The sequence below is a fragment of the Neohortaea acidophila genome (genome assembly GCF_010093505.1).
Source record: "Neohortaea acidophila strain CBS 113389 unplaced genomic scaffold BDY17scaffold_1, whole genome shotgun sequence".
NCBI lineage: Eukaryota > Fungi > Ascomycota > Dothideomycetes > Mycosphaerellales > Teratosphaeriaceae > Neohortaea > Neohortaea acidophila.
The window spans coordinates 1,856,157-1,874,642 of NW_022985510.1; the positions used below are offsets into that span (position 1 = coordinate 1,856,157).

General features: G+C 56.4%; 8 protein-coding genes across 8 annotated transcripts; 4 read left to right on the forward strand and 4 right to left on the reverse strand.

The window, feature by feature from the left end:
* Positions 1-47: 47 nt before the first annotated feature.
* Positions 48-1,125, forward strand: BDY17DRAFT_307178 (uncharacterized protein; the record flags this gene model as incomplete). The annotated part of the gene is made up of 2 exons (XM_033735104.1): positions 48-489; positions 557-1,125. 2 exons carry the CDS (start codon positions 48-50, stop codon positions 1,123-1,125), a joined length of 1,011 nt encoding a protein of 336 aa, XP_033594409.1.
* Positions 1,126-1,315: 190 nt separating this feature from the next.
* Positions 1,316-3,658, reverse strand: BDY17DRAFT_320354 (Chs5p-Arf1p-binding proteins-domain-containing protein; the record flags this gene model as incomplete). The annotated part of the gene is made up of 6 exons (XM_033736435.1): positions 1,316-1,483; positions 1,544-2,829; positions 2,887-3,167; positions 3,219-3,343; positions 3,436-3,562; positions 3,636-3,658. 6 exons carry the CDS (start codon positions 3,656-3,658, stop codon positions 1,316-1,318), a joined length of 2,010 nt encoding a protein of 669 aa, XP_033594410.1.
* Positions 3,659-3,912: 254 nt separating this feature from the next.
* On the forward strand, positions 3,913-10,138 carry BDY17DRAFT_289784 (uncharacterized protein). Its single transcript, XM_033732402.1, has one exon. It carries the CDS (start codon positions 4,040-4,042, stop codon positions 9,917-9,919), a length of 5,880 nt encoding a protein of 1,959 aa, XP_033594411.1. The 5' UTR covers positions 3,913-4,039; the 3' UTR covers positions 9,920-10,138.
* BDY17DRAFT_19422 (uncharacterized protein) lies at positions 9,844-12,499 on the reverse strand. The gene is made up of 6 exons (XM_033730035.1): positions 12,162-12,499; positions 11,436-12,106; positions 11,316-11,358; positions 10,956-11,262; positions 10,337-10,901; positions 9,844-10,282 (listed from the first exon to the last, which is right to left on the reverse strand). The coding sequence occupies exons 1-6, from the start codon at positions 12,447-12,449 to the stop codon at positions 10,072-10,074; spliced, it is 2,085 nt and encodes a 694-aa protein (XP_033594412.1). The 5' UTR covers positions 12,450-12,499; the 3' UTR covers positions 9,844-10,071.
* Positions 12,500-12,607: 108 nt separating this feature from the next.
* On the reverse strand, positions 12,608-14,567 carry BDY17DRAFT_350673 (uncharacterized protein; the record flags this gene model as incomplete). The annotated part of the gene is made up of 3 exons (XM_033738191.1): positions 12,608-13,526; positions 13,583-14,463; positions 14,515-14,567. The coding sequence occupies 3 exons, from the start codon at positions 14,565-14,567 to the stop codon at positions 12,775-12,777; spliced, it is 1,686 nt and encodes a 561-aa protein (XP_033594413.1). The 3' UTR covers positions 12,608-12,774.
* Positions 14,568-15,206: 639 nt separating this feature from the next.
* Positions 15,207-16,226, forward strand: BDY17DRAFT_244171 (Nse1 non-SMC component of SMC5-6 complex-domain-containing protein; the record flags this gene model as incomplete). The annotated part of the gene is made up of 1 exon (XM_033730506.1): positions 15,207-16,226. The coding sequence occupies one exon, from the start codon at positions 15,207-15,209 to the stop codon at positions 16,224-16,226; it is 1,020 nt and encodes a 339-aa protein (XP_033594414.1).
* Positions 16,227-16,458: 232 nt separating this feature from the next.
* On the reverse strand, positions 16,459-17,098 carry BDY17DRAFT_243623 (ribosomal protein S9; the record flags this gene model as incomplete). The annotated part of the gene is made up of 3 exons (XM_033730453.1): positions 16,459-16,623; positions 16,692-16,777; positions 16,918-17,098. The coding sequence occupies 3 exons, from the start codon at positions 17,096-17,098 to the stop codon at positions 16,459-16,461; spliced, it is 432 nt and encodes a 143-aa protein (XP_033594415.1).
* Positions 17,099-17,188: 90 nt separating this feature from the next.
* BDY17DRAFT_342539 (regulator of chromosome condensation 1/beta-lactamase-inhibitor protein II) lies at positions 17,189-18,461 on the forward strand (the record flags this gene model as incomplete). The annotated part of the gene is made up of 2 exons (XM_033738018.1): positions 17,189-18,402; positions 18,444-18,461. Exons 1-2 carry the CDS (start codon positions 17,404-17,406, stop codon positions 18,459-18,461), a joined length of 1,017 nt encoding a protein of 338 aa, XP_033594416.1. The 5' UTR covers positions 17,189-17,403.
* Positions 18,462-18,486: the final 25 nt, after the last annotated feature.

Sequence of the window (18,486 nt, forward strand, 5' to 3'; positions counted from 1 at the left end):
TGACCATCCACAGCATCGGCCTCCGCGTATCCAGCCATGCACTCAGCATGGCATCTCCCGTCTTCAAAGCCCTGTTCGCGACGGCCACAGCAAACAGCGACACAGCAGTCACCACCAGCACCGCTCAACACGTCGTCTCCGTCCCCAACGATGACGGCGACGCCATGTACATCCTCGCCAACATCCTTCACCTCCGCAACGACCAGCTGCCCATGCGCATCCCCCCGGACCTCCTCCACAAAATCGCCTGCCTCGCCCGCAAATACGAATGCGTCGTCGCCGCCGGCAGAGCCACGGTGCAGTGGTTCGACAGATTGTACGCCTCCAAAGACAAGATCGACACGTGGAGGATCGTGGAGGCTGCCTTCCTGCTCGACGAAGCTACATTCTTCGCTCGCTTCTCTTCGCGTTGGGTGTTTGAGGCGTCGCTGTACGCTCACGTTCGATCGATACCTGCCCCCACCACCGCTGACACGCACCATCTCGCTCGTACGTAGTCCCCTCATCCCTTTTCCCCTCAGACTCCCCGGCAAATACTAACATCCCACCCCAACAGTCCTCCTCGCCAACTGCGCCTCAAAAGCCAACACCATGATCCACGTCGACCTCGACACAATGATCGACCCCTGCATAGTCCCCTTCTCCAACCAATACCGCCACTACATAGACTGGGCCCCCCAAATGTCTCCAACCCCCGAATCGCTACCCGAAGGCAAGCCGCCAACCGAATGCCACGTCGACTCCGACGGCGCAACGCTGTACCTCGGCGCCCTGCGCGATGCCGACATCTGGCCTTCGACCGTCTGGCTGCAGACGAAGGACACGGCGAACGGGAAGGGCGAGACGGTCGGCTCGCTGGTGGAGAAGCTGGCGGCTTTCCGGGAGCCGGAGTACGATGATGTGGACAAGTGCGAGTTTTGCGAGGGGGTGAAGATTGGGTTTACGGAGGAGCTGGAGCGCATGCAGGAGTCGCATCGCATTCGGTTGTGGGGGCTTTGTTTGGATTGCGTCAAGGCTGGGGGCGTGAATCGGGGGGAGTGTCGGTATGAGCACACGAAGCCCATGTCGTACACCTTGCAGGCTAGTGCGGTGCAGGGCGCGACGGCGGGCAATCAGGGGGCGTGAGGTGGTGATGACAGGGCTGGAAACAGGGAGAGATGCTTTTCGATTCAGCTGACAGCTCTGGGAGGCCATGTTATCGGTTCTGAGCCTTCAAGTACGGCAGCTGAAGTTTTGGCGCCCGCACAAGCTGCGTCGTCATATTAGGGAGATAACTTGGCATTCGCTCAGAGAATCCCTCCTCAGATCCACCGTCTCATCCATCACTTCCATTACTCCTGAACGTCGCGCACAGCGCCGCATATTGATGCGTGAGGTCCAAGATATGCTGTGGCAACGGCGTCGCCTGGATGATACTGCGAATCTTGACCGCGCCCTCTTCTTCAATGAGCCTTCGAATCGAATACAGCAGGTCAGGAGAGAACTGCACGTATTCCGTCAGCACGATCCTCATGTCACACAGTCGCCCAAGCCGAGAACTCACCTCAGAGAACCACCTAAACTGCCACGCAACGAGTCGAATGAGCGCTCCCACAATCCCTCTCACGTCGCCCCTCCTCTCATACATGGCCAAAACACTCCGCATGGCCTTCGGACTGAATCGCATCCCCAGACACGCCTGCCAGGCCTCAATCGCCTCTTCCTTCCGGTGCAACCGCTCCGCCAACTCGCCCAGCACCTCCAGCTCCTGCGGCGTCTTGCGATACGTCAGCTCCTGACGTGACTGCGACATTTCCGTGCGCCAGATGGTGTAGATGCGCAGGTCTTCGTAGAGCACCATGAACAGATTGTCGAGCCAGCGTTCGCAGAGGCGTTTGTGCTGGAATTGGGTGTATTCGGTGTGGGATGGGTCGGGAGGGACTTGTTCGTGCGATTCCTCTGCGCTGGGCTGCAGCGTGATGGATTGTGCTGGCCTGGAGACGCCGTTTGCGGCTGAGCTCTCGCCTTCACCTGCGTCTTCGGAGTCGCCGTTAGGCTGTGGCGTATCAGTTCCTCTTAATGCGACGGTGCTGGCATTCCTACTGCCAGTGCCAGTGCCAGTGCCCGCTTGCTTCTCACTGCGGTACTCCTCTTCCATCACAAAGACCTGACTTCGTATCTTGAGCAGTTGATCCCACCCGATCTTCTGTGTAATCTCGGTGAGGAGCATGTATGCTTTGTGAAAGGTCCCTCGATAGTTTCCCGCGGCCAGCCGGCGAAGAGTGGGATGGATGGAGTCTGTGTCAGGTGTGGCGCCGGCATCATCGATCTCGTCGCAGATGGTCTCGGGTGCCAAAGGCAATGTCACTCGCGAGGGCTCCGGCAGGCGTGGTGCGTCTTTGTCCTGGTATGTGAACATGGGACAAGAGTTCAACGTCAGCAACGCCAGATCCCATTGTTCCATTGCAACGTAGATGTCGGCCAGTCTCGCCCAGGTGCCGAATTCGCTAGGAGCGGCGATGACCCCTCGTTTCGCGACCTCGAGTGCCAAGTCTGCTCTGCCTTTTCGATTACAGAAGTCGGCTTGACAGTCCAGCAGCGAATAATCCATGGGCAACTCCTCAACAGCTTCTCGCAGTAACTGGATCGCCTTGACTTCTTCATCAGCCAACACGTAGACACGAGCCAGTAATGATGAGATCTCGGGATCTCGTGTGCGCAACTTCTCGAAAAGGTTAATTCCAGAAGCATAGCGGCCGGTGGTCTTTATGTAGTTGAGCAGACCGGAGGTCAGGTGATTGGACACCAAGTTTGGTACCTGAATCTCAGGATCGGATCCTAGTTGCCAACCTATTCAACCTGTCAGCTTCCTCCATGAACCAAGTTCAAGGCCATCAAAATCCTGACCGCTGAAGAACAGCTTCTCTGCCGCGTCCAAAAACTTGTGCTCTTGCTCCGTGCTCGTGATCGGATTGAATCGCCTCACGCCAGCTATTCGCTTGATCGCATCGCCGCTTCCATTGTCAGCGTAGCTGTACGCGCGCAGCACGCAGCAGAGATATGTTTCCAGCCAATGCTCTTCCGTAGCTTCCAGCTTGTGACCTCGTTCGTCCACACAATACGATTCTACCGTGCCGGGTATTTGCACGCCAACTCGCATGTCAACGCGGGAAAAGGCATTGTAGCAGCTAGCATGAAATCAGAGAGTGCCGTTGTTATTATTTCATCCCCTCACATACCAGTACAGGCCAGATGTGACCTTCAGCTGCCTCTCGTTTGGGGTGTGGGTGAGGGTGTTGATGTATGCGGCGAGACTGGCGGACGATGATGCGTCAACGCCGGTAACGTGATGGTATACGCCTATCTTTGCCAATGTTCAGCCAGTGCGACTCTAATGTCCCGACTTTTTGACCACTCCAATGGCTGTTCCTATGGTGAGGCTGGGGGAGATTGTACCTGCTTCGTCGATGACTTTGTGCCTTGTCGGGTGAGATGAACGAGGTCTGGGGGGCCTAGCTCGCGGAGGGATTGGAGACTGTCGCTTCGGATGTCAATCACGGAGTGGGCGTCATCCTCGTAGAGTCTGCGTAGTTGGGTCAATGGGACTGCAATTGCAGAACGTGGAATAGGCGCCGAGCGCTCGAGTACAGACTCACTCTGGAACGTATGTCTGGACCATCTTGGCGCGAATGGAGGAGGGAGGGCTCGGGGTGTTCGATCAAGCGACTGGCATGCTTGGTGCATCAAGGGGGACAGATCTCGCTCCACATCATCATGTGCAATGAACACGAGACGTTGAACAGCCCTGCGGTGAGTGAGTTCAGGCGGCTCGGCGAAGCATTCTGTCCCTCGGGCCAAGACTTTTGTCCACTTCCGACCCGCGTCGAACGCGACTGGCACGTGAATGTACTTTCAATTGCCTGGCTCCTCTCCCGATACCCATATCCATCCCACTGCAAACGAGAACACCACAGTCTGGAGTCGGAATCCACTCATCCAACCCTTGTAGACTCGATGTCGGATGCAGAATCTCCAGCACTGACGCTGGCCCACCATCAACATGTCCGGATTCAAAGCGCTGAATATTGAATCCGACGATGAGTCTGATATCGAGATCGATGATACCAAGGAGCTGCAAATCGAAGAAGCGCTCAAGCTCTATCAGAATGCTCTGAAGCTCCACTCAGAAGGCCCTGCCTCGTTCGAACTAGCAGCAAAAGCATACGAGGAGCTCTTCAAGTCCGACATCTTCCAGTACCCCGAATCGCAGACCGAGCTCAGGCGTGTGGAACTCTATGGCCCGTCTGCTGAGACCGAAGATCTGTGGCAGGACTGGGTTGGCGACCTTGCCGTGCTCCCTGCCCCTGGACTGGAGACTGGCCCAAGCACGCTTCCTCAAATCCTTCATCTGAGCCACAAGAACTATGCGCACTTCAAACTGGAATACCTTACCGCACGGCTGGACGGAGTGAATGTCTCGCTCAACCAGATCTTGGCCGATGCCACTGCGGCACTTGAGCACTTTGTGAACGCCCTAGACAAAGATGACTCCGATCTCGATTTGTGGCGACGAACAGCAGGGGTTGGATCCCTCCTCGACAGCCGGCGACTAGCCAGATTCTGCCTTGAAGCAGTGTTGGATGGCGATGACGATGGTCTGAATAGCGCGCTGTCATTGCCTGGGCTAGACGAAGGTTTGGCCGGGGAGCAGCTTCGCGATCTTGTCCGGCAGCTGGAAGATCGGCTTTCATTGTTGCAAATGCCACTATCGGTGGGCAAACGGCGTGTCCTGTCGAGCATGCTAAAGCGACGCCTCAACACGTACCAGGCCATCACCGACCGCGAAATCACGCTCAGGAGTGTGCTTGACTCAGACGCATTGGCACCAGCTGGGAGAGCGGTGCTCCAAGTGCCCAAGACGTGGGCGGAAGTGGGGGAGATCTTACTTCGGCAGCTAATGGCGGAGCAACACGGCACTAGTGTGAAGACTCCTGGTCTCGCAGTCTCATTCGACCTCGACACTGCATCACCACGGAGGCCGTCACTCGCGATCGAGCCTGCACGTCTGGTGGATTCCAACGAAGAAAGTGTCCATTCGGCGAGCGATCTACCCAGTTCGATTCAAGAAGTCTTCCCGGGATTGGACCAGGGTCTTCCTACAGTCCAGCCTCGCATTGCATGCGCAGACGTGACCATGGAGGCACTTGTATTGGGCGCAAAGGACGATGATGTTCCCATGCGAACGCGCCGGTCCTCGAGCATCAACATGCCCACACGAAAGCGGTCTGGAGACGTAGCTGGACTTAATGATGGACCGGAAGAAGGGCGGACAAAGAGCAAACGTACTCGCACGCGTGATTCGACTATGAACGAGGACAGCAGACAAGCCATCATCGATGCCAACACTCGTTGGGAGCTGGAGCAAAAGCTTGCGGAGCTACAAGCGGCAGATGACTGGATGTTTGAGACCGTCGGGAATCTGTTCGAAAGGATTGGCGTGGTGGGATTCGAGGCCGGAAAGAATGTCCGACAAGAGTTGCAAAGCTCGTCAACAGAAGCACTGCAGACCGTCAACGGGAGTGAAGCGTTGAAAGAAGGGCTACAGCTTGCCAAGGCGGATATTCACGCTCTCTTGAACAACTACTCCGATCAGCTCGGGTCCGTTCTCACCAGTGGCGGTGAAAACTGCGATGCCACCCCTGGACTGGATTCGGCGGGATCTACGCAAGCATCTCCGCATGCCAATGGGTCAAAGATGCTTACCAGACCCAGTCTGCCCCAAGATGAAGGATTACTGGAATTTCTGGGCGAGACCAACGACCAATGGCTCATGGCTCAAGAAGTCGCATGGCGTTGGATCTGCAGATTGCTACGCGCGGATTTGACCCTAGATCACAGCAGATATCGTGAGTACGTATGGCCGGAGAAGCTGAAGACCATGATTGTTCGAACTCTGGTCAACTTTGACGAGGACTTCAGACATCTGGCTAGGGAGGAGGTGGACCAGTGGAAGGAAAGCCCAGAGCGCATCCGATCAGATGTTGGCCCACCTGAGCTCTTCCAAACCATCTACGAACTGCACCTCGACATCTACTGGCTAATCAAGCAACCCAACAGCGGGGTAGATGCAGATACAGTGGCAGTGCAACGCGATCGGCTTCAACATTGGTCCGAGTTCGCCCGTGAGGTTCTCCGCCTCCGCTCACAACTTGGAGGAACAGACGACCTGAGCGATGAACTAAATCTCCGATTCTTGTGGGCTACTACGTTCCAAGTTGGCGCCGATCCCGATGTGTCGCAAGACTATGTCATCGAGTGTATGCATGATTTGAGGGCAATCTTCGTGGCTGCGAATGAGCCTTCGATACAGTTGCAAAACAATGCCATCATGCCTGAGCTGTCGACCGCAGCGCTGGAGAAGGAGATATCTCGGCTGACTACGAAAGACTTCTTCGACAAAGTCACCAACCAAGACGTTCAAGATCCAGTTGCGATCATCGAGAATTTGGAGCCACTCCTTGAGTCATTAGCAGAGCCGCAGTCATCTCCAGAGGAGGATGCAAGAAATGATATGCCCGGGGTCTCTACTGAACTGACACGCTTTCTTGAGAACAGCAGCGTTTCAGTCCGGATTATGCTTTGGCAGCGTTTGCGCAATGCCTATCTGGAGATAGAGTACAAGCCGATGGTGGTCTCTTGTCACTTCAAGATGATCAGGTTGCTGTTGAAGGACCTGAAGACTTCGTCCTCTTCCGATGTGCAACAATCGGATCGACAAGTCACTGTGCTCAAGACACTTCGTCTGATACACGAAATGGCGAAGAAGACCTGCGCGATCGTGCAGACCTCCAAGGACGCGATTGAATGTGTCGACGAACATGGCCTTAAAGCTGCTATCGGCAGCCTCGGCGAGATCTCGCAGCTTCTTCAAGCCTTCAACATCTTCGAGGACTCGATTAGAATTGGTCAGAGCCAACCGCCCAGCCAGCCGAATGGGTCCACAGCCGCCTCGTACCAGACAGTGACCTCCTTGGTGCACGACATGCAAGTTCACATCTGGGTTATTCTGTACTCACTGCTAAAGGACGCAGTCTTTCAGTTCCACGAATTGTTTCCCGCACCCGCGGAGGACAAGTTCGAGTTCCTTAAGGTGGTGCATCGAAACCTCGGCCTTCGCGGCATCTGCGGCAGCTCGAATCGAGTCTTTGTGCGTCTGGTCAAGGACGAGTTCTTCCAAATGACTCACGTGGACGGATACGACAGCGAACAAGCCCAAGTCTTGTATGATCTATACGGCCTGAACTGCTTCTTGAATCCCAATTACGAGTTGATGGAGCATGGCTGCATTCGGGACGCCTTTATCGATCGAAGCGTGGCGCTTCAGGCCGCTGACCTGCTGATGTTGCAAGCCTCGAAGCTGCCCATGAGGGAGCTGATCAAGCATCCCATCAAGGACACGATCGACAAGGTCCACGCAGCCGCGCCAAGAAAGAAGCCGACGGATGCCATCATGCGCAATAGGGAAGTGCAGCGGGCGTTTCTTCGGTCCCCCATCAACCCACTCGATCTGTACAATTGTCTCAAAGGCGAGGGCAATGAGCTCAACGTGCTTCCGATTCCGAAAGCAGATGCGCTTCTGGCTTCGAAAGACTGGTACTTCCTCATGGGCCACATCGCTCTCGCCAAATTCCGCTCTGTGAAGCGCACGGGAGCCACGCCGACGGAGGAAGTCGATATTGCGATTGCGTTCTTCATGCAAGACCTGGAGTATAGTCCCGACAATTGGGAGACATGGTTCCGGCTTGCCCAGGCCTACGACACTAAGATAGAAGAAAGTGTCGTCTGGTCTGCGGAAAAGATGAACAGCAGCATGCCGGACATTGGCTCATTGCAACGAGCTGCCATCCATTGCTACACAATGGCGACGGCGCTTGCGTACCGATCTGCAGATCCGACTCCCGAGACAGCCGAGAAGATGACTGAGCTCTTTTGCGAGTTCGCAACGAGACTATACGCATCGTCTCGAGAGCCCTTCAGCATGCTTCCTTTTGCGTTGGAGGAGAATGAGAAGTTCTTCTCCATTCCGGGCAAAGCGATGACCAAAGGGAAAGCATTCAAGCCGATCGATAAATACACGGTGTGGAAGCTTGCTAAGGTGTTCTTCCAGAAGGCCCTCGCCGGCAAGCCTGACTCGTGGATGCTGCATTTTGCTCTGGGCAAATGCTTGTGGAAGATGCATACTTCCTCTACCACTCTTGCCGGCAGTCACAACGTCAAGCCCGCTGCTCAACAGGTCCTTGCCAGCTTCATTCGGGCGATCGAGTTGATACCGGACAAAAAGGACAGTCGCGAGAAAAGGGAACCAGTCCTCGAACCTCACTACAAGCTACTCAGCACCGTACACAAGATGGTGATGCGTGAGAGCATCAAGCTCGAGGAGGCGATGGAGGCTCTTCAAAACACACCGTACGCCAGGAACGCCACCTTCCCGCAGGACCTTGATGAATGGGTGCCGTACGTGCTCTCTGTACTCAAGAATCTGCGAAACGCAGACAAGTCTAATTGGCACCATCGGATGATTGCCCGGGCCGCGCAAATCATCTATGATGACTCTCGGGCAGACGCAGATGGAGCGAGCGCGCGACTTGGTGCAATGGGAGCGAAGCATGAACTCACGCAGCAAATGTTCACCAAGACCATGGTCTTACAAGTCTGGAGGCCGGAGAGCGAGAGAGCCGGAAGACACTTTGTGTACACATCGCGCTACACCCGCTTCTTCGTCCGGATTCTCGAACAGCTCAAGGATCGAAGCAATCTTGAGATGTTGGCCCGAAGGATTCGCCGGCGTCACAATGACTTTTTCGAGCACTTGGTTGTGTGGCAGGACCTCTGCTACACCTATCTCCGCTTGATGCGCGAGTCCGCCGCACTCCCCGAGGGCCTGGAAACGTCTACGTTCAGCACCATCGCACACGACGAGTTCTTGCTTCGCAAGGAGCCGCTGGAAAAGTGGATGCAGGCTCAAGAGACGGGTACTTCGCCTGCCCTCGATGTCCTACGTGAAGTGCAAGAGTTGAAAAAGATCAATCAGGGGTTGATGAAGACGGGCCCGATTGATGATCTCATCGGCGATTCGTATGCGTACTTGTTCAACACCATCGGGAAGCAGCTATGGGAGGAGGAGAAGCAGCGTATCGAGCGGGAAGAGGAAGCGAACCGCCCTCCGCCGCCGCCACCGGCACCACAGCCACCGCCCGTCATCTCTCCACAACGCAACCCAATGATGGATCTGACGAGCCTGATGAACTTCGATGGCTCGCAAGAACCCTCAGCGGCAGCGAACATCACTCCCGCCGCCGGTGCCGGCACTCCACAGGCATCAACGCCGCAACCCGCAGCAGGAGAAGCCACGGCCTCCGAAACGACCGCACCCGCTCGCCGCAAGATCGGCGTCGGACGCCGAGAAATCCGCACCTGCGCCGAAGCCTGCCTCCAGAAAGCCCAGCCCGCACCCTCCACCCAGTCCACTTCGCGTCCCTTACCCAGAGTCCAAGTTCTGATCGACAACAGCAAAGAGGACTGGCGTGGTTTCATGTCCGTCGACTCTTCCGCGCCGGGAAGCGTGTACAGTGCTGATGACGAAAGCGAGTTGAGCTCGTTGGAAGAGCGGGAGGAGGATGAGGAGGGGGGAGAGGAGGTGGTGGAGGGGGAGGGTGAAGAGCAAGGCCGGGAGTCTCCCGCGTCAAAGGTCGAGCCTTTGCGGCCGGTCTTCCCTGGTTTACTGGATGCTGCTGCATCGACGGAGGCGTCGGAGGGGTTTGAGACGGCGGAGGAAGAGCATGTAATTGACGCCCATGGGGATGTTGAGATGGTCATGGATGAAGAGAAGCGGGAGGGGAATGGGTCTGCGGAGGCGATCGGAGGCGAATCGGATGTGTAGCAGGCCAGGATGACATGCTTCGGCATCGCTCGTATCTCACGAACGCATGTCTATGTCCCAAGCTCGCGTTGTTGTCTATTTCTTTGACCCCAAAGTGCAAATTCAATTGCGCGTTCACCAACATTCCCACTTTTGCCCTCCCTAGTTGCGGGTTAGCCTGGACTTGCGTTTATTAGATGACACGTTGACAAACTCACCATAGCGATCAGACGATTGAACAGCTCGTCTCTCAGCACCATCGCAGTGACAATGTAGTGGTTGTCCTTCTTGTCGACAATCTCCAGCCCGTCCGCGACTTCACGATCCAGCGCCCAACCGACGACGAGTTTCGACTTCCACCCGAGTCCGCCGATTTTCTTGAGCCTGGGTGACATTCGTTAGCAGGCCACTCCCAAGTCGTGTAGATGCCGCACTCACTCTTTGATCTCCCCAATAGCCACCGACCACACTGGATGCAGTTGATCGTCTCCCTTCCCTGCCACGCCATCCGTCGTAATGGACTTCTCCACCGAAAACGCCACGCACGGCGTCGTGCTCATCACAGAAATATACGCATGCCCTCGACTGCCGCGATACCGACACTTGAACTCCACCGGGCCCGACAGATTCTTCGTCGGATCGCGCGGCACAACCCCCAGCCGGCGTTTCGAGTGCTCGCTGCCGACCTTTGCTTTCAAGTGATCCGCGCCGAGCGCCGTTTCCACACTCCCTTTGATGCTGCTTTTGACGGCTGAGAGCATCTTGGACGCTTTGGAGCTGTGCTTGGATTGCTTGGCGTGGTCGACGTCCGGGCCGGCGGTTTCGTGGGCGGTGGTCGGGTCGTGCTGCATTGCTTGTTGGAGTTCGGCTTCGCTTGCGTTGAGCGGGGGCTCGGCGCCTACGCTTCGGAGGTGTGCGTCTGTAATGTCGGCGGGCTCGTCGGGTGGTGGTTGTCCTGCTCGCGGAGGCGGTGGGAGAGGTGACTTGTTGGCTTCGCCGACGCCTGTGATATGGAGTTAGTCAATTTGCTCCTTGGAAAGACCGCAGCACGACTCACGGAGAAGAGTCAATGTGAGCTGAGCATTCGTAGGAACGCCTTTGAGAACGGTGTTGCGCAGCTCCAGCAGTTTCTCCCAGTGGGGGAAGTTGCGGTTCAGCCAATTAAGACCACGGCTGATGACAGGGTCACCAAAGAAGCCAAAACCGACGCCGAACCAGACAGCTTTTGTGAACATGTAGGAAGTGATGAAGATGGAAGCAGCGAAAAGGGGAACCACCAGGCCTGCGATGCGGAGGCGATAGATCTCCTTGGGAAATGGCGGTGTAGGAGAGAGAGCATTGGCGAACTCTTCCCAAGTATCGCACTGTGCTTTGTTCAGTGAAAGCGCATGGCTTCTTTGCATAACTCTCGACTTACAACATCAGCAATCCCATGCATTGCTGGTCTCATTTTACTCCACCTGAACGGAAGACGTTGTCAGCGCTTTGAAAACCAGCTGGAGTGAGCGTAGGCGCTCGTTGAACGATGACAACTTACATCGCATTCTCAATCGGTACCTTCGTCTTGTCGTGTTTCTTGCTGACTTCCTTGCTACCAGCGCTGGCTCTGGCACCACTAGCACCCATAGCAAGGGCCGTCGGATCCGGAACGTGGTCGCTCGTTACCTCTGGCTGTGCGTCCTCCGCATCAGGTGGCTGGTTGTCGGGATGCTTCCCGCTCGCGCTCGCAATCGCAACATGAGCGATACTGTTGACGAAATTCGTGGCCTCTGCTTCAACTGCCTCGCCCTTGTAGCTCTCCGGCGCGCCTGTGACGGAGTCGGTGGAGCCAAGAACACCAGCCTTTGGCTTCTGGACTCCTCCAGTCTTGGAGTCGACCAGCGCAAGCGGAGCAGGCGGGAAGAGCAGGTCTCGCGCAGGGGGGTAGACGATGAGAGCAATCAAGGTCAGAGCGATCAACGGGACGATCAAGTCGAGGAGCCATGCGACGGAGTAGGCTGCACAGAACGCCGCAGTCCTGGTCGATTCTCGCCACGAGCGCAGACGAGCAATATGCTTCCATGCGCCCATCAAGCCCACGATGACAGTCAGGTACAATCGCTCGACACTCGCGCGTAGCTTGTCGGGAGAGAACTCCTCTTCGTCGGCAATGTTGAGGTCGAGATTACCGGGTGCCGAACGTGTGATTTCTTTCACATCGTACATTTGCTACGAGCGATTAGCCTCCTGGCATAAATCGTCAACATCTGCATCCGTTGCTTACCTTATTGAAGCGGCGCAGCAGAATCCATAACTCCTCGTTTGGCAGGCCGCCAACCAGAGGAGAGGCCATTTTGTCGTCGGGTTTGTTCCAGCCCAAGTCTCTGACTTCGCCGTCGTGCGGGATTTGAGCAACGCCTTTCTCTTCGTGATCCGCAACGGCCAAGGCGTGGGAGTCAGTGGCTTCGTCGGCCAACGTCTTCGCCGTTTCTTCCTGGTCCGGGTCCTGAACAATCTCAAAGTTGTCGGGAATTGGCAGCAGATCTCTGACCGTCTGCGCCGTGGACGCCATTGTGGAGAGATGATGAGGTGGAGTGAACCCTGTTCCTACGCGCGTTGTTTAACTGGGCACAACGCCAGGCCTTGCATCGAGATGCGGGTGATGTCAGGCTTAGCTAATCTTGCATATGGCGCTAGCTTTATCAGGCTAGCATCCCCCATCTATCTCCACTTTTGACATTGGCGACCATGTGAACCTGACCCCGCAACCACCTCCCTGCAATATTCGATGCAACCTGGTCACCCAGCATTTACGATGGTAAATGGCACGAGCGCTATGCTTGAGGAACCGTCCGAGCGGCTTCGTGTCATCTCTCATTCTATGTCAAGCTATGCGGTCAGGCCTCGTCCGCTATGAAGTCCGCCACGCGTGCTCCTACCGTGTAGATGGCCACCATGTAGTGCGAGCTGATCGGCAAAGGCAAGATACTGGCATCCACCACTCGCAAGCCGGAAACGCCAACGACCCGACATTTCGAATCCACCACTGTGCCCATGGCCGCGGTGCCGGCGGGATGGTTCCAGATCTCTCCTGCATCACGAGCCCGAGCATCCAGGTCGTCATCCGTGGACGTATCAAACCGCAAATGAGATTCACCCTGCGCTAGGATGTCCACAGGCTCAACCATAGCCTGCCCACCTTTGGTACCCTGCATCAATCGAAGCATCTGCCTCAGGCCGTGTCGCACGATCGCGCGATCGGAAGCGGTGGTGTGGAATCTGCAATCGATCAAAGGGTGTGCCTCTGGGTCCGCAGAGGCTAACGTTATGACGCCCCGGGAGGTAGGTTGCATCAACAGCACACTGGAAGTGATTATAGTCCCGTCGAAGGGAAAGGCGCCCATTTTAGCGATCGGGCAGTACGCAACCACGGTCTCCGTGTGCACGCGGTTTGGTGCTTCTAATTGCTGACGGTCCATCTCCCTCGAACTGCCGTCGACTCGAGAGGCTGCTAGGGCTTCGCGAATCACCTCCGGGGGGGCTTGGTGATATGCAAGGAGATCATACGGCTGCTCTTTCTCCAAGGCCTTGTTTTCCGCCCACAGAGGATGCCCAACGGCCACTCCTTGCTCTGGGTGGCAGACTCTCCCTAAAAACCAGTGTAAGCAATCGACAGTGGCAGCATCCATGCAAGGGCAGACTGACAGTAACAGGACACGGTAAGGTGGTCGTGATAATTGCGGCCCACTTCCGGGCTATCTACTTGGATCTTGATGCCGTGTTTTTGTAGCTCCGAAGCCGGGCCAATTCCAGAGAGCATGAGGACTTGAGGGGTCCGGTATGAACCTGTGGAGAGGATGACTTCCCGCTTGGCCTGAATGATGTCGCCATTGGCCAGCTGGACGCCGGTGGCGCGCTTGACACCAGTCACATCATCCACCACCACCCGATGGACGGTTGTCCCGAGCAGGATGCGAACATTGGACAGGTCCAAAATCGCACTTACAGGCTGCCGTATGCCGTCCCTCCAATTCTCAACAATCTCCGCCAGGCCCAGAGGGTGGCCAGCATTCTGATCTCGGATCCGTTCCGTCCCCAGCTCTCTCCATGCGTCCTCCTGTAATGTGCTCAGAGGGAATTTGCGAATGGGATCAGAGTGGGAAGGAGACATGGTGTGCATGACACCCTCGAAGCCATGTTGCTCCGCGTCGGCTTCGGGGTCATGGTGCTTCTCCAGACGACGAAAGTATGGCAAGAGAGACTCGTAACTCCAAGCGCGATCGCCAACCAGCTCGGCCCACCTGGCGTAGTCCGCTACTGGACCACGCAGCCAAAGGCCGTAGTTGATGGCCGTCGCGCCGGACAGCACCTTGCCTGCACTCAGAGGGATCACGCGGTTGTTCAGCTGCTTCTGCGGGATAGATTTGTAGCTCCAGTCGATGTCCGACCCCCTGCGGTAAATGCTCCAAAAGGAGTTCCAGTCAATGGGTGCCCTGCTTGATCCGGCCCGGCCTCGATGACCAGGATGTCGAGACTTGGGTCCCGTTGACTGAGCCGCGAGGCGAGCGACAGTCCCGCCGTGCCCCCTGATCGGTCGAGTTTGTCAGTGTGGTGTGCAATGCGAGGGCCACGCGCACATACCTCCAACAACCACGTAGTCCGCCGAGGACGGCGGGGTCGTAATCAGCATTTTGGAGTGGTTGATTGGACTGGCGAATTTACTTAGGGGTTCGATGGATTGCGAGGCACATCGTCGGGATGCGGACCGCTTAAGTACGACAGCAAAGAGGTGACACCCTCGTCGAACTGCCCTAACTTGTGATGCCAAGGTGAGTTGACCACGGCTGATAAAGGCATCATCACAGCAAAGAAGTGACCTGTCGGTCGAATTGCCCTAACTCCGTGATGCCGAGTATGGTGGAACACGCTGCCGCTAACCACACGAGTATCAGCAAAGATGTGTCCTCCCAGGCCGATTGCGGTAATTCGTGATGCCGTGTCAAGCGTGGGTGGTGAATCAGGCTGCGGCTGAAACTGTATCGATGCGTGCGTCCGTCCCGGAGGAGCTGATGACTTATGAACATGCACAAATGGAGATATTGGGATGCTGCTCGCGGTATGGACATTGCGAGCATGGGAACCATATGTAACAATCAAAAGAAGTTGTGAGTGCCAGCGGTCGGAAGTGAGATGGAGGAGTGTTCGTGCGTCCAAATCGAGACAACGCGCGACGCGTTCCGCTTCTTTTCTTAACCCCACGTCACTTTGATCCATCCATCCCATCTCATCAATCCTCACTCAAGCTTCCCGACCCGCGCAACAAACCATCATGTCGGGCGAAGGCGAGGAGCGCGCCGGCTACACCAACGTCCACCGCGCCTTCCTGCAAGCCCTCCTCTCCCGCCAAACCATCACCTACCCCGAAGCCAAACCGCTCCTCGCCGCAATCGAAACAGCCGCCACGCCCGCCCGCCTCACGCTGGTCGAAGACGTGTCGCAGCAAGACTTTGACAACTATATCCACACCCTCAACGAGCACATTTCGCCCTTTGACCTCGAGATCCGCAGCACGCGACACCAGGCCACGAAGCTGCAGGTGTACGCGCTGGTGAACACGACGAGCGATGCGCTGACGCAGATGGCGACGCTGCGCACCGCGGACGAGATGGCGTTTGTGAAGAGGGTGTTGGATGCAATGTTTGAGACGAATAATTCCGCGCGGGCGGAGGTCATGGCTGTCAATTCTATGCAGGCTGTGAAGTTGGCCAAGGCGCCGAATGACTCTGCTGCGCGGAGGGAGTCCGGGGCCGGAGGACAGACGCAGAGAGCGGGGCAAGCGGCTTCTGCTGGCCTTACCCTCGCGCAGGCGGAGAGAGTACTGGCGGACTTGGTATCGGAAGGCTGGCTGGAGCTTTCGGCGAAGGGCTACTACACTCTGACACCGCGGGCGCTGATGGAACTGCGAGGCTGGCTGATCGACACGTACAACGAACCTTCAGATGAGGAGGACGACGAGGATGACGAGGAACCGCGGGAGAGGATCAAGTTCTGCAAGGCGTGTAAAGAGATTGTCTCAATGGGGCAGCGATGTCCGACCTTGACCTGTCCCGCGCGCCTGCACGATGGGTGTGTGAGGAATATGTTCCGGGCGCAGGGCGGGAACGAGCAGTGTCCGGTGTGTAAGACGGCTTGGACCGATGCCCCGCCGGTGGGGGAGAAGGCGGCTAGGAATGGAGGGGATGGACGGAGGGCGTCTACGAATGGCAATGCTGCGGCGAGAAGGAGAAGTGGTGGGGCCACATCGGCTGTCCCGGACGATGCTGATGACAGCAGCGATACGAGCGTTTAGTATTTGCCTGCCTCTTGTCTTTGAAGCGAGGTGTCCGGCGTTCAATATGCAGTGAAGGAGCATATGCATGCCATAGGATTGATGTTTCGAACAATTGTTGCATTCCTCAGCTACACGTGCATACCCACTCACGCCTCATATCCGAGAGCAGCGGAGGCAGCAATCGAACCAGAAATATGCCATCGCTGCAACGTAAGGACCCCAGCGCACCTCCAGCATCTTTTTTCCTCCCTTATCTGTAGGATTTCTGGTACCGCGCGCGAGCACCGGGACCACCGAACTTCTTCGGCTCGCACCGTCTGTTGTCTGCCACGAGGAGGGTTCGGTCGTAGGCCACGAGGACTTGCTTCAGCTGGTTCTTGCTGTGCTCGTCAATGTATTTCTGGTAGTAGGCGATCTTTGGCAAGCGTATGATTAGTACACCACGTCGTCGTCGAGAAAAGCCGAATGGCAGGGAGGACTCACGATGCTCTTCGAAATGGCTTGACGGATGGCGTAGATCTGGGAAGTGTGACCACCGCCACGGACTCGGACTCTGATGTCGACATCGGCTGTGATGAGGTGTTAGCACCGTACTCTTCTTCGCATCCCACCGCTCGCTGGCATCTCAAATGTGCATCTTGAATTCCTCCACCTCCTTCGGCCTCCAACTTTTCGAGCCCTGCCAGCGAGCGATAACAACAGCACGTACCGAACTTGTCCGCGCCGAGGATCAGAACCGGCTCGTAGACCTTGAATCGGAGGATCTGCGGCTGCACGAGGGACAGCGGCTTTCCATTGACCTTGATCAATCCCTTGCCCTGCTTGCAAAGCGCAACGGCCGTCGCCGTCTTTTTCTTGCCGAAGCACTGCACGGATTGCGGTGCTGACATGTTGACGATGTGTGTGGTGTGTGTGTGGTGTCGGGGGGTGGTGTCGACGTGCGTGCCTGGCGAAAAAGGTTTGATGCGGTGGTGGATCACGAAATTCGTGCGGCGGGCTTGGCATCGCTTACTCATCGCCGGCTTTGAAGTTGATGCCTGAGGCATCAAGCATGTGAAACTTCCAAGGTGCAAGTACGCATCGGGCACATCATGTATCCGTTCCAACAATCGCAATGTGACAAGCAGATGTGTTGGTGTGAGTCAACAAAAACTATACCGCTCAACACCAACTGTGACACGAAATCCCCAACCCAATGTTCTACGCCTTTGGTTCCAACGGCTCCGGCCAACTCGGTCTCGGCCACACAGAAGACGTCTCATCACCGCAATTGGTCTCCATCGAAGGCAATCCTGCTCCATGGACCGTCAAACAACTAGCAGCCGGCGGCAATCACACCGTCATTCTATGTGACGATGGCGGAGTTCGCGTCACGGGCAACAACGAAGACGGCCGATGTGGGCTCAAGAGCACCAAGCAGGTCACGCATTTCTTCGATATCGAATTGCCCGTTGATGAGGCTTCGGGGAAACTGATTGAGGTTGTTGGTGTTGCCGCTGGATGGTCTACGACATTTCTGTTGAGTTCTACGGGTGTCGTCTATGTTTGCGGTAGTGGGAGCGATGGGGAGCTGGGCCTGGGTCATGGACTCACGCAGGCTGAGTCGCTTCAACAGATTCCTGGCCTCGGTGGGCCAGGGGCAGACGTCGTAGCCATTACATCAGGAATGGCGCATACCGTAGCTCTGCTTTCCAATGGAGAACTACACGGCTGGGGAAAGGGTAGGAGAGGTCAATTGGGCGACTCAGTTGATGCCGTCTGGCAACCACAAGTGATTCCCGGCATCGCATTCAAGGCATCTCAGGTGGTGTGCGGAAAGGACTTTACGATCGTGGCTGGTCGGCCGGACACTGGAGATTTGATTGTACTCGGAGCACACAAGGACGATCGATTTCGAGTTGCTGCCGATGCTCCAACTTCCGTCCACAGCTGGAGAAGCATTGCCGCTTCGTGGGGAAGTGGGTACATTCTCGAGAGTACTGGAGACATCACAGCATGGGGCCGGAACGATCATGGCCAGCTGCCAGCGGAAGACTTGCCAAAGACGCAGGCGCTAGCCGCTGGCAGCGAGCATTGCCTTGCGCTAATGAACAATGGCCAAGTAGCTGCCTGGGGTTGGGGCGAGCATGGAAACTGCGGGACGCCTCTGGACGCTCGTGGAGATGTCAAGGCAGCGTACAACACGATCGAGGTGGTAGGCCGAGTGTCGCACGTCTTTGCTGGCTGTTCCACAAGCTTCATCCAAACGGATGATAGGTGATGAGGACCCCTTCGAGGG

Excerpts from the sequence above, each read along its gene's own strand:
- BDY17DRAFT_289784 (XM_033732402.1), top strand. The coding sequence starts at position 4,040 with ATGTCCGGATTCAAAGCGCTGAATATTGAATCCGACGATGAGTCTGAT.
- BDY17DRAFT_19422 (XM_033730035.1), bottom strand. The coding sequence starts at position 12,449 with ATGGCGTCCACGGCGCAGACGGTCAGAGATCTGCTGCCAATTCCCGAC. Across the intron at positions 12,107-12,161 it reads TGCTGCGCCGCTTCAATAAG|CAAATGTACGATGTGAAAGA; the intron begins GTAAGCAACGGA and ends AATCGCTCGTAG. Across the intron at positions 11,359-11,435 it reads GTACCGATTGAGAATGCGAT|GTGGAGTAAAATGAGACCAG; the intron begins GTAAGTTGTCAT and ends TCTTCCGTTCAG.